Source organism: Coregonus lavaretus, assembly GCF_964263955.1.
Source record: "Coregonus lavaretus genome assembly, chromosome: 22".
In the NCBI taxonomy this organism is placed as follows: domain Eukaryota; kingdom Metazoa; phylum Chordata; class Actinopteri; order Salmoniformes; family Salmonidae; genus Coregonus; species Coregonus lavaretus.
The window spans coordinates 35,311,679-35,325,229 of record NC_140009.1 but is presented as its reverse complement, the minus strand read 5'-3'; the positions used below and the strand labels follow the sequence as shown (position 1 = coordinate 35,325,229).

The 13,551-nt window shown below is 42.3% G+C and overlaps 1 protein-coding gene across 1 annotated transcript in view; it reads left to right on the top strand.

The window, feature by feature from the left end:
• The window catches only part of huwe1 (HECT, UBA and WWE domain containing E3 ubiquitin protein ligase 1), an 81,463-nt gene that overhangs the window by 16,337 nt on the left and 51,575 nt on the right, over positions 1–13,551 (top strand). Inside the window, exons 15-19 of the mRNA XM_084187819.1 lie at positions 1,352–1,472; positions 5,292–5,399; positions 5,562–5,663; positions 10,358–10,438; positions 10,660–10,766. Of these exons, the coding sequence (XP_084043945.1) occupies positions 1,352–1,472; positions 5,292–5,399; positions 5,562–5,663; positions 10,358–10,438; positions 10,660–10,766 (519 nt within the window). The remainder of the gene's footprint in view (positions 1–1,351; positions 1,473–5,291; positions 5,400–5,561; positions 5,664–10,357; positions 10,439–10,659; positions 10,767–13,551) is intronic.

Here is a 13,551-nt window from a genome sequence, read left to right as displayed (position 1 = left end):
TGTGACCAATACATTTGATTTTGAATTGTTGCAAAGAAACCACTACTAAAGGACACCAATAAGGAGTGACTTGCTTGGATCAGGGAACTCGAGCAGTGGAAATGTGTCCTTTGGTCTGGAGTCCAAATTGGAGATTTATGGTTCAAACCGCCATGAGACGCGGTGTGGGTTAACTGATGATCTCCGCATGTGTAGTTCCCACCGTAAAGCATGGAGGAGGTGGTGTTATGGTATGGGAGTGCTTTGCTGGTGACACTGTCTGTGATTTATTTAGAGTTCAAGGCACACTTAACCAGCATGGCTACCACAGCATTCTACAGCGATACGCCATCCCATCTGGTTTGGGTTTAGTGGGACTCATTTGTTTTTCAACTGGACGATGACCCAACACACCTCCAGGCTGTGTAAGGGCTATTTGACCAGGAAGGAGAGTGATTGAGTGCTGCATCAGATGACCTGGCCTCCACAATCCCCCGACCTCAACCCAATTCAGATGGTTTGGGATGAGTCGGACGGCAGAGTGAAGGAAAAGCAGCCAACAAGTGCTCCGCATATGTGGGTACTCCTTCAAGACTGTTGGAAAAGCATTCCAGGTGAAGCTGGTTGAGAGAATGCCAAGAGTGTGCAAAGCTGTCATCGAGGCAAAGGGTGGCTATTTGAAGAATCTCAAATATTAAATATATTTTAATTTGTTTAACACTTTTTGGGTTACTACATGATTCCATTTGTGTTATTTCATAGTATTCTACAATGTAGAAAATAGTAAAAATAAAGGAAAACCCTTGAATGAGTAGGTGTGTCCAAACTTGACTGGTACTGTATATGAATACTCTAACGTCTGTTCGAATATGCCCATCACAAACAAACACACACACACACACACGCGCCTTACCATCTTTATCAGCAGGGGACGTAGGGTCATGTACACACACACACACACACGTGTTTTCCCTACCATTGTATATGCAGGGCAGGCTCCAATGCCTATCTCTGTTGCCCCAGCAAAAAACACTTCTATTAGTTTCAATTGACATGTTGCCAGAGGGCTTGGAAGTTGGTTATATAAATAACCTGGGAAAGACTGAGTGTGTGACGCACCTCGCTGCCCGGGTCCCTGACACAGCACTCTAGGGGTCTGGCTACTCAGCTCATTCACTGCTGGAACAAACGTGTGCCAAACTCCTGTACTCACTCACACCCTTGCGCTCTCTCGCCCTCTCTCTCTCGCGCTCTCTCTCTTGCCTTCTCTCTCTCTCTCGCCATCTCTCATGCCCCCTCTCTCTCTCTCTCTGTCTCTCTCTCTCTGTCTCTCTCTCTCTCTGTCTCTCTTTCTCTGTCTCTCTTTCTGCAGCATGAGGTGGACCTGTCAAGGAAAGAGTGCCCTTTTGTCATCAAGCCAAAGATCCAGAGACCCAACTCTACCGTAGAATCTGAGGACATGGACACAGACATGGACGGCCAGTCAGAAAGCAGTAAGCTCTTTTTTTCTTTGTCAATCATATACATTGGGGGAAAAAAAGTATTTAGTCAGCCACCAATTGTGCAAGTTCTCCCACTTAAAAAGATGAGAGGCCTGTAATTTTCATCATAGGTACACGTCAACTATGACAGACATATTGAGAAATTTCAGAAAATCACATTGTAGGATTTTTTATGAATTTATTTGCAAATTATGGTGGAAAATAAGTATTTGGTCACCTACAAACAAGCAAGATTTCTGGCTCTCACAGACCTGTAACTTCTTCTTTAAGAGGCTCCTCTGTCCTCCACTCGTTACCTGTATTAATGGCACCTGTTTGAACTTGTTATCAGTAAAAAAGACACCTGTCCACAACCTCAAACAGTCACACTCCAAACTCCACTATGGCCAAGACCAAAGAGCTGTCAAAGGACACCAGAAACAAAATTGTAGACCTGCACCAGGCTGGGAAGACTGAATCTGCAATAGGTAAGCAGCTTGGTTTGAAGAAATCAACTGTGGGAGCAATTATTAGGAAATGGAAGACATACAAGACCACTGATAATCTCCCTCGATCTGGGGCTCCACGCAAGATCTCACCCCGTGGGGTCAAAATGATCACAAGAATGGTGAGCAAAAATCCCAGAACCACACGGGGGGACCTAGTGAATGACCTGCAGAGAGCTGGGACCAAAGTAACAAAGCCTACCATCAGTAACACACTACGCCGCCAGGGACTCAAATCCTGCAGTGCGAGACGTGTCCCCCTGCTTAAGCCAGTACATGTCCAGGCCCGTCTGAAGTTTGCTAGAGTGCATTTGGATGATCCAGAAGAGGATTGGGAGAATGTCATATGGTCAGATGAAACCAAAATATAACTTTTTGGTAAAAACTCAACTCGTCGTGTTTGGAGGACAAAGAATGCTGAGTTACATCCAAAGAACACCATACCTACTGTGAAGCATGGGGGTGGAAACATCATGCTTTGGGGCTGTTTTTCTGCAAAGGGACCAGGATGACTGATCCGTGTAAAGGAAAGAATGAATGGGGCCATGTATCGTGAGATTTTGAGTGAAAACCTCCTTCCATCAGCAAGGGCATTGAAGATGAAACGTGGCTGGGTCTTTCAGCATGACAATGATCCCAAACACACCGCCCGGGCAACGAAGGAGTGGCTTCGTAAGAAGCATTTCAAGGTCCTGGAGTGGCCTAGCCAGTCTCCAGATCTCAACCCCATAGAACATCTTTGGAGGGAGTTGAAAGTCCGTGTTGCCCAGCGACAGCCCCAAAACATCACTGCTCTAGAGGAGATCTGCATGGAGGAATGGGCCAAAATACCAGCAACAGTGTGTGAAAACCTTGTGAAGACTTACAGAAAACGTTTGACCTGTGTCATTGCCAACAAAGGGTATATAACAAAGTATTGAGAAACTTTTGTTATTGACCAACATAATTTGTAAATAAATTCATTAAAAATCCTACAATGTGATTTTCAGGATTTTATTTTCTTATTTTGTCTGTCATAGTTGACGTGTACCAATGATGGAAATTACAGGCCTCTCTCATCTTTTTAAGTGGGATAACTTGCACAATTGGTGGCTGACTAAATACTTTTTTCCCCCACTGTATTTGGGTATAGGCCTACATTTGTTCAGACCATATTGAGGGATCTACATGGCTATGATACCCTGTGAAAGTAACCACCCCTTCCGCTATACATCAGGGTCCTGTCCCCTAATCTTTTGAATGGGCTTGACGATTATATCATAACATTTGTGAAAACCCGGCCATTTAAGACCCCTTTACTTTTTCCACATTTTGTTAAATTTTGCCTTATTCTAAAATTGATTAAATTGTTATTTTCCCCTCATCAATCTACACACAATACCCCATAATGACAAAGCAAATTTAGGTTTTTAGAACATTTTGCTAATTTATATATAAAAAAAAAAAAAAACTGGAATCACATTTGCATAAGTATTCAGACCCTTTACTCAGTACTTTGTTGAAGCGCCTTTGGCAGAGATTACAGCCTTGTCTTCTTGGGTATGAAGCTATAACCTTGGCACACATGTATTTGGGGAGTTTCTCCCATTCTTCTCTGCAGATCCTCTAAAGCTCTGTCAGGTTGGCTTGGGAGCGTCGTTGCATAGCTATTTTCAGGTGTCTCCGGAGATGCTCGATCGGGTTCAAGTCCGGGCTCTGGCTGGGCCACTCAAGGACATTCAGAGACTTGTCCCGAAGCCACTCCTGCGTTGTCTTGGCTGTGTCTTAGGGTCGTTGTCCTTTTGGAAGGTGAACCTTTGCCCCAGTCTGAGATCCTGAGCGCTCTGCAGCTGGTTTGCATCAAGGATCTCTCTACTTTTCTCCGTTCATCTTTCCCTCGATCCTGACTAGTCTCCCAGTCCCTGCCGCTGAAAAACATTCCCACAGCATGATGCTGCCACCACCATGCTTCACTGTAGGGATGGTGCCAGGTTTCCTCCAGACGTGATGCTTGGCGTTCAAGCCAAAGAACAATATTGGTTTCATCAGACCAGAGAATCTTGTTTCTCATAGTCAGAGTCATTTTGACAAACTCTGTGCGGGCTGTCATGTGCCTTTTACTGAGGAGTGGCTTCCGTCTGGCCACTCTACCGCAAAGGCCTGATTGGTGGAGTGCGGCAGAGATGGCTGTCCTTCTGGAAGGTTCTCCCATCTCCACAGAGGAACTCTGGAGCTCTGTCAGAGTGACCATCGGGTGCTTGGTCACCTCCCTAGCCAAGGCCCTTCTCCCCTGATTGCTCAGTTGAAAACCAAGATTGCTCTTTGGCCTGAATGCCAAGCGTCACATGTGGAGGAAACCTGGCACCATCCCTACGGTAAAGCATGGTGGTGGCAGCATCAAGCTGTGGGGATGTTTTTCAGCGGTACATTGACCTTGATGAAAACCTGCTCCAGAGTGCTCAGGACCTTAGACTGGGGCGAAGGTTCACCTTCCAACAGGACAACGACCCTTGGCACACAGCCAAGACAATGCAGGAGTTGCTTCGATCAAACATCTCTGGAGAGACCTGAAAATAGCTGTGCAGAGATGTGCCCCCTGCAACCTTACAGCGCTTGAGAGGATCTGCAGCGAAGAATGGGAGAAACTCTCCAAATACAGGTGTGCCAAGCTTGTAGCGTCATACCCAAGAAGACTCAAGGCTGTAATCTCTGTCAAACGTGCTTCAATAAAGTACTGAGTAAAGGGTCTGAATACTTATGTAAATGTAATATTTCCGTTTTTTATTTGTAATCCTTTAAAAAAAAAAAAAATCTTAACCTGTTTTTGCTTTTTCTTTATGGGGTATTGTGTGTAGATTAGGGAAGAAAAACAATTTTAACCATTTTAGAATAAGGCTGTAACGTAACAAAAGGTGGAAAAAGTCAATGCATCTGAATACTTTCCGAATGCACTGTGTGTGGTATGTGTGTATACAGGGCGCATTTTGTAAAAGAGTTCTAGGTGTCAATATGTCTTCCCTGTTAAAATAAAGGTAAAATAAATTTTTGGGGGATGAATTTACTTCTGCCAGATGTCTTTTTATAAAGTGTTTGGCTTGAAGACCATTGCGCTATTTTTTCCCCCCATTTGAAGACCATTCAAAAAGCCAACAAAAACTACAATGCTACTTCCTGGTAACTATTAATGCTCTCCCTAAACTAGAATTAAAAGTTAAATGGCGTCAATTTACAACTTTTTCCATGTCTGCGTTACGGTTGCTAATATAGGTCCAGAGTTGGCTGTGTGTCGTGGTGTTATGGCTGTTGGCTTTGTGTTGTGGTTGCTAACACTGTGTATTCCTAACAGTGTCAGAAGAGAGGATGGAGAGCAGCCCTGGTCCCTCAACCTCCTCTGGCTCTAGACCTGAGACAGATCCCAGAGGACTCAGCAGCACTGTCAGCACGCCCCGCGCAGGTACACACACACACACACATACACACGCAGAGGAACACACATACAACGCACACACACAGCTTAGACTATCACACGCTCAGACTCAAGCACATACACGCACGCACACACTCCATGTTGACCATCTCCCATGTTGACCAACTCCCATGCCTTTTCTCCGTCCAGGCGTCCAGTGTATTCCCCAGAGGGCCGCTCTGTTGAAGTCAATGTTAAACTTTTTAAAGAAAGCCATCCAGGACCCTGCCTTCTCTGATGGCATCCGCAACGGTGAGTGAGCTATAAAAACCACACTCTAAAAAGCATGATAAATGGAGATTCTCTAGACTTAGACGTCCTACAGCGATTATTGAACTTTTGGAAAGTGTTATCCCAAGTATAAATACAGTAACACACTAAAGGAAAAAAAATACGCGTTTGAGCATAATAGTGTTTCTTTAGACAACTGCAAACTTCAAGGAGTTGGTCTGATGGAAATCAGTGATGTCATCGGCCTCCCCCCTTGCTTGAGACACTAGAGGAGCAATAGAGAACAAAAGAGGAAAGCTCCATATGCTGCCTTTTTATCTATAAAATGTCTGCCACAAGTGAAATACTTTACACATTTGGGGTTTTAATAAAAGCGCATTTGTTTCCATATTTCCTCCTTGCCTCCTCTCCTTGATTATCTTTGACCTTTTTCAAAAGTAGGAGAGGACGGAGGAGTGGGCAAAATCTATTGAGAATCTCCCATGGGTTCAGGAGTGCACACTACACAGAATCCAGCTATCAATATCAATCCACAGCTTGTGTTAGCAAAAGGGACAAAGCCTGTACAACTACCTCACCAGTCACTTCTATTTCAAGTCCTGTGGTTTGGATGTCGAGGAAACCTAGTTAGCTTTTGTTGACTGATATAGTCTAGCTAACTAACAACAAAAATATCAGAAATAGACTCAACCTTTGTGAAATAATCAGTCTGCATTAATTGCTGTTATAGTAAAGTACTCTAGTAGTTCCATAATGCTTTTCCAAATCCTGATTCAATCCACACTATATGACTTGGTGGAGCTGCCGCATGGGTAAAACAAAGCAAGCCAGCTAGCCCCACGTGGATTTAGTAGCTCATTTGAATATCCAAGTGTATGCACATCCCATTGGCTGAGCTGGCAAATCAGCTGTTTACTGGTATACACCCACAACATTCTGTTTCCTAACAGGCCTAGCAGGGGAACAGAATCTCCTTAACATCCTTAATTATCATTTTTTAGAAGGAAATCTATTTAATTCATATTGTAACTCTGGCCAGCTATTTTAAGCTATCTGGGGAAACTGGCCCTATATGATCATTTTAGTAATTTATCAGACACTCTTATCCAGAGCAACTTACAGGAGCAATTAGGGTTCAGTGCCTTGCTCAAGGGCACATTGACAGATTTTTCAGCTCAGGGATTCGAACCAGCGACCGCTTACTGGCCCAATGCTCTTAAGCGCTAGGCTACCTGCCACCCTTAAGGGTTAAGGGATTGAAATGCTGATAGTAGGTAATGGTGTTTCAACAAATTGAAGTGGAAGACTATTCATAACCATGAAGGCCATATGTGCTTTCAGAAAGTGGGATTAAATAAATAACATTTATGAAAAATAAAACCATATTGATTAGATAAGTATTCACCCCCCTGAGTAAAAACATTTTAGAAAAACCTTTGGCAATTGTTCAAATCAAATTTTATTTGTCACATACACGTGTTTAGCAGATGTTATTGCGGGTGTAGCGAAATGCTTGTGCTTCTAGCTCCGACAGTGCAGTAATATCTAACAATTTCACAACATATACCCAATACACACAAATCTAGTAAGGAATGGAATTTAAGAATATATACGTATATGGATAAGAAATGACAGAGCGGCATGGACTAAGATACAGTAGAATATTATAGAATACAGTCTATACATATGAGTAGTGCAAGATATGTAAACATTATTAAAGTGACTAGTGTTCCATTTCTTAAAGTGGCCAGTGATTTCAATAGGCAGCAGCAGCCTCTAATGTGCTAGTGATGGCTATTTAACAGTCTGATGGCCTTGAGATAGAAGCTGTTTTTCATTCTCTCGGTCCCAGCTTTGATGCACGTTACAGCTATGAATCTTTTGGTTTAAGTCTCTAAGAGCTCAGCCAACTCTTAGTAAACTTTTGGAAAACATTTACTTTGACCACATACAATGCTACTTCACAGTAAACAAATTAACTGACTTTCAGTATGCTTATAGGGAAGGGCACTCAACATGTACGTAACTTACACAAATTACTGATAATTGGCTGAAATAAATTGATATTAAAAAAATTGCGGGAGTGGTTTTGTTAGACTTCAGTTCAACTTGAGATTATCGATCATAATCTGCTGCTGAAAAAATGTATGGTATGATTTTTGCTATATCGTGGATCGAGAATTACCTGTCTAACAGAACAGAGGGTGTTCTTTTAATGGAAGTATCTCCAACATAATCCAGGTAGAGTAGGGCAATGCCCACGGCAGCTGTCTAGGCCCCTTACTTTTTAAAATCTTTACTAATGCCCTGTCACTGAGTAAATCCTTTGTCTATCTGTGCTAATGACTGAACATTATACACGTCAGTTACAAAAGCAAGTGAAATCACAGCAACGCTTAAAAAACAGCTGCAGTCAGTTTATTATTTCAAACTAAAAGCGTTGTATTTGGGACATAATTCACTAAACCCTAAACCTCAACTAAATCTTGTAATGAATACTGTGGAAATTGAGCAGCCTAAACTGCTTGGTGTAACCCTGGATTGTAAACTGTCATGATTAAAATACAGATGCAAAGGTAGCTAAGATAAGGAGAGGTCTGTCCCTAATAAAGCTCTGCTTTCTTGACATCGCTATCAACAAAACAAGTCCTACAGGTCCTAGTTTTGTCGCATCTGGATGACTACCCAGTCCTATGGTCAAGAGACAGAGGGACATGGGCAAATTACAGTGGGCCCAGAACAGAGCAGCACAGCTGGCCATTAAATGTACACTGAGAGCCAACATCAATAACATGCATGTCAATCTCTCCTGGCTCAAAGTAGAGGAGAGATTGACTGCGTCACTACTGTGTTGACATGTTGAAAGCACCGAGCTGTCTGTTAAAACAACTAACACACAGCTCAGACACCCATACACACATACCCCACAAGACATGCCACCAGGGGTCTCTTCACCGTTCCCAGAACATTCTAGAACAGACTCTGGGGAAACGCACAGTACTGCATAGAGCCATGACCACATGGAACTCTATTCCACATCAAGTAACTCATGCAAGCAGTAAAAACAGATCAAACTACACCTTATGGACTGTGATTAGAGACACGCACACACTCTACACACGTGCGTTGTAATATTGTGTTATTGTAAATGTTGTATTGTAGATATGTAATGGTAGAGTAGTGATGTAATAATGTGTTGAATTATGTACAGTGTTTTATTTATTTTTTGTGATGTACACTGAACAAAAATATAAACGCAACATGTAATGTGTTGGTCCCATGTTTCATGAGCTGAAATGAAACAAAGTCTGAGGGGGGGTGCTGAGGAGTATTTATTTCTGTAATAAAGCCCCTTTGTGGGGAGAAACTCATTCTGATTGGCTGGGCCTGGCTGCCAAGTGGGTGGGCCTATGACTTCCAAGGCCAACCCATGGCTGCACCCCTGTCCAGTCATGTGAAAACCATAGATTAGGGCCTAATTTATTTATTTAAATTGACTGATTTCCTTATATAAACTGTAATTCAGTAAAATCTTTGAAATTGTTAAGTATAATTGCCTTAATCTTGTTTGCACCCCAGGAGAGTAGCTGCTGCCTTGGCAGCAGGTGATGGGGATTCTTAATAAGTACAAATACACCTGTATGGTAGAATATTCGAAGAATAAAAAAAAATTATTCTTCGAACTCTGTCAAGTTCTTTGTTGATCAATGCTAGACAGCCATTTTCATGTCTTGCCATATATTTTCAAGCTAATTTAAGTCAAAACTGTAGCAAGGCCACTCAGGAACATTCAATGTCGTCTTCGTAAGCAACTCCAGTGTATATTGTGTTTTTGGTTATTGTCCTGTTGAAAGGTGAATTTGTCTCCCAGTGTCTGTTGGAAAGCAGACTGAACCAGGTTTTCCTCTAGGAATTTTCCTGTGCTTAGCTGTATTGTTTCCTCCTTTTTACTCTTTCATTTAGGTTAGTATTGTGGAGTAACTACAGGGTTGTTGATCCTTCCTCAGTTTTCTCCTATCACAGCCATTTAAACTCTTAACTGTTTTAAAATCACCATGGCGTCATGGTGAAAATCAAAAATTTTGTGATTTTTACGCTTGAGCTTAATTAGGCTTGCTATAACAAAGGGATCTACTCAAGTGGCGCAGTGGTCTAAGACACTGCATCGCAGTGCTAGCTGCCACTAGAGATCCTGGTTCGAATCCAGGCTCTGTCGTAGCCGGCCGCGACCGGGAGACCCATGGGGCGGCGCACAATTGGCCCAGCGTCGTCCAGGGTAGGGGAGGGAATGGCCGGCAGGGATGTAGCTCAGTTGGTAGAGCATGGCGTTTGCAACGCCAGGGTTGTGGGTTCGATTCCCACAGGGGGCCAGTATGAAAAATAAAAAATAAATGTATGCACTCAGTAACTGTAAGTCGCTCTGGATACGAGCGTCTGCTAAATTACAAAAATGTAAATGTAAAGATATGTCAGCTTTCATTTCAAAAAACAAAATTCCCTTTGACATTATGGGGTATTGTGTGTAGATCAGTGACACAATCTCAATTTAATCCATTTAAAATTCAGGCTGTAACACAGCAAAATGTGGAAAAAGTAAAGGGGTGTGAATACTTTCTGAAGGCACTGTATATATTCCATTATGTAAATGTATTGCATGAATGCCCTCTGGACAGCCTGACTAACCTTCCTGTCTATGTATGGCCTCTATTCTCCAGTCATGGACGGGTCCTTGCCTACCTCACTCAAGCACATCATCAGCAATGCCGAGTACTATGGACCTTCTCTCTTCCTACTGGGTGAGTACTCAGGTCACACAACATGCTTCAGAGTGATCTTTGATGAGATGTGTTAGATTGCGTAGTAATATCACTTGAGAGAATTCTCCAAAGTCGATCAAATCATATGCCATTTTGCTGTTAAGCGAAAAGGTAATGGTAGAAATTGTCTGTTCAGTTTTTGGTCTGATTTTAAAACGTTCTTCCTCCGTCTCCTCTCCTCCTCTCTCTTGCCTCCACAGCAACGGAGGTGGTGACAGTGTTTGTGTTCCAGGAGCCGTCTCTGCTCTCCTCCCTGCAGGATAACGGTCTGACTGATGTCATGCTGCATGCCCTGCTCATCAAAGACGTGAGTCACACAGCACTCCCTCTCCTCTCGGCTCACCCCGCTTTCAGACACTAATGGCAAAAACCCTTTCTGCAAGTGAAAGTGTTAATATAATGTTTCTCCCCCTCCTGTATTTGGAAGAATTTAAACCAATCTAAAAGGATCACTGTCCCTCCAACATTTTTCTGGTTGGCTGGACGAAAGCGGAACATGTCAACAGGAGTGTTGAAAATAGAGCAGTGTGGAATAGGAACTTCCACTCTCCATGGTCTTCAATGCAGGTTCGCTTTGATAAGTGCGGCGAGCATTTTTGCCGCTAGTGTCTGAATGCGGGGTCACTCTTTCTCTCTCTCCTCTCTCTCCCTCTCTTTGATCGCTCACCGGATCCCCCCTCTCATTGCTTCCCCCTGTCCTTCCCCCTCTTCTTATACACATATTTGACATGTTTAAATGTCACATTTTATTTTACAGCAGGGTCATACATAAACAGCAGTGCAGCCAGTGCGCCTACACTAGCTAGTCTTCAGTGTTGTTTGTAAGTACATTGAGTAGCCAGCCAAATAGAAGAAGTAGCCAGCCAGGGAGTTCCGGTCCGGGGGGGGGGTCATGAACAAGCTCTATTCTGGTGGCCTCTGGTACATTCTAATGCCTTGATTCCATCCAAAAATACACAGCTAAGTTATTGAATACTCTAACGACTTTACCTCCCAGATTGGTCAAATGAGTTGTGGTATTGAGTAGAAATACGTGACTGTGCAATAAGAATGACTGAAAAGGTATGAATGCAGTGTGTTGTTGTTTTGGGTAACGCCTAGGCCTATATGATCATGACTATTTTCTAAGTAAGGTAGGTTTAATGTTAAAAATAGGTTGTCTTCTCTTGAGATTCAAATCATATTTAGTTTTATTGCAAGATATGAATTGCCATAATTGTATATTCTTCAATTTATGTATTTTATTGGCTCTGCTGCTGTGGACACTTAGGGTAAGGAAACCATAGTGTCATTTTGTAATTTGGGTGAAATGTCCCTTTAACAGTTTGGCTTGTCAATCAATCACTGTGGGTGCTATTGTCAGGGGAGGGGGCAGGATATTTGGAAGTCAGAGTTGGTAGGGTTTCAGACCTGTCAATAAGTGGGTGGGACTTTGAGTGAAGGTGGTAGATTAGTAATCAATTCAGAAAAATGAATCTAGTATACCCTTTAAATGTATTGTGGCAAAAACTAAATCTAGTCTACTCTTTCAAGGTTGTGTTGTGTCAATTAAACATGGATTCCCTGTTGAGAAACAAGAGAATTGCAGGAAAAAGGTTTTAAAATGCCAACATCTTCAGGGGGAGGATCCACAGATGCCCCACCAGATTGTGCGCCCCCACTTTTATACAAAGTCTGGCATCCATGAATAGACCTACAGGATTGAGGAATGAAGCAGGTGTTAAACATGAACGGCTCTCACCAATGCGATTTGGTTCCGTTCACCTAAAAGATCTCTTCAAAAAGAGCTGTTCCCGAACAACCCAATACATCACTAGGCTACACTGACGAGTCACTTAAGCGGTCACTGGCAAGTCTTAAAATGGGCTTCAAATCCTAGGAAAATACAAACGAGATCTTTGGTTTACTTGTCCCGATTCGATGCCGTGGACATATAACAACATTGTATGATTTATGAATAGCAAAGGGATGTTGGCGATTTAATTTATTCAGTTAGTTCGACTCCTTTTATAAACTAGTCAACACAATCTGTTCTGTTGTCAATCAAAGAACAGTAAATAGCCTATGCGCCCCAACTCCGTGGCTGGCTATATAGGCCTATGAAATGGAAAGGAATGAATGCTCAACAAAACAATAATTGGGCCTAAGTGGATTTCAACTAATTGTGAACACTTACAGTGCCTTCAGAAAGTATTCACACCCCTTGACTTTATCCACATTTTGTTATACCAAGCGTGTTTGGGGAAAACGCATCACTGAGTACCACTATATATGTTTTCAAGCATGGTTGTGGCTACATCATGTTATGGGTATGCTTGTCATCGGCAAAGTCTAGTGAGTTTTTTTTAGGATAAAAATAAACGGAATAGAGCTAAGCACAGGCGAAAACCTTGTTGTCTGCTTTCCAACAGACACTGGAAGACAAATTGACCTTTCAGCAGGACAATAACCAAAAACACAATATACACTGGAGTTGCTTACGAAGACAACATTGAATGTTCCTGATTGGCCTATTTACAGTTTTGACTTAAATCGGCTAAAATGTAAATGTATGGCAAGACTTGACAATGGTTGTCTAGCATTCATCAACAACCAACTTGACAGAGCTTGAAGAATTAAAAAAATTATAATGTACAAATATTGTACATTCCAGGTATGCAAAGCGCTTATAGACATACCCAGAAAGACTCACAGCTTTAATCACTGCCAAAGGAGATTCTAACATGTATTGACTCAGGGGTGTGAATACTTATGTAAATGAGGTATTTCTTTATCAATAGATTTGCAAAAATGTCTAAACATGTTTTCACTTTGTAATTATGTGGTATTGTGTGTGTGTGTAGATGGGTGAGGGGATTTTTTTTTTATTGAATCCATTTTGAATTCAGGCTGTAACACAACAAAATGTGGAATAAGTCAAGGGGTATGAATAGTTTCTGAAGGCACTGTACATTACATGGGGCGTGTTAATTCATTCACAGGAGACTTATCATGCTCTCCCTCCTCCGTGAAAAGAAATTCAACCTCAGCGCACAAAAATAACACGGGTACCGAGAGGCGGGACAGACAGTAGACTGACAAACCAGCAGTTT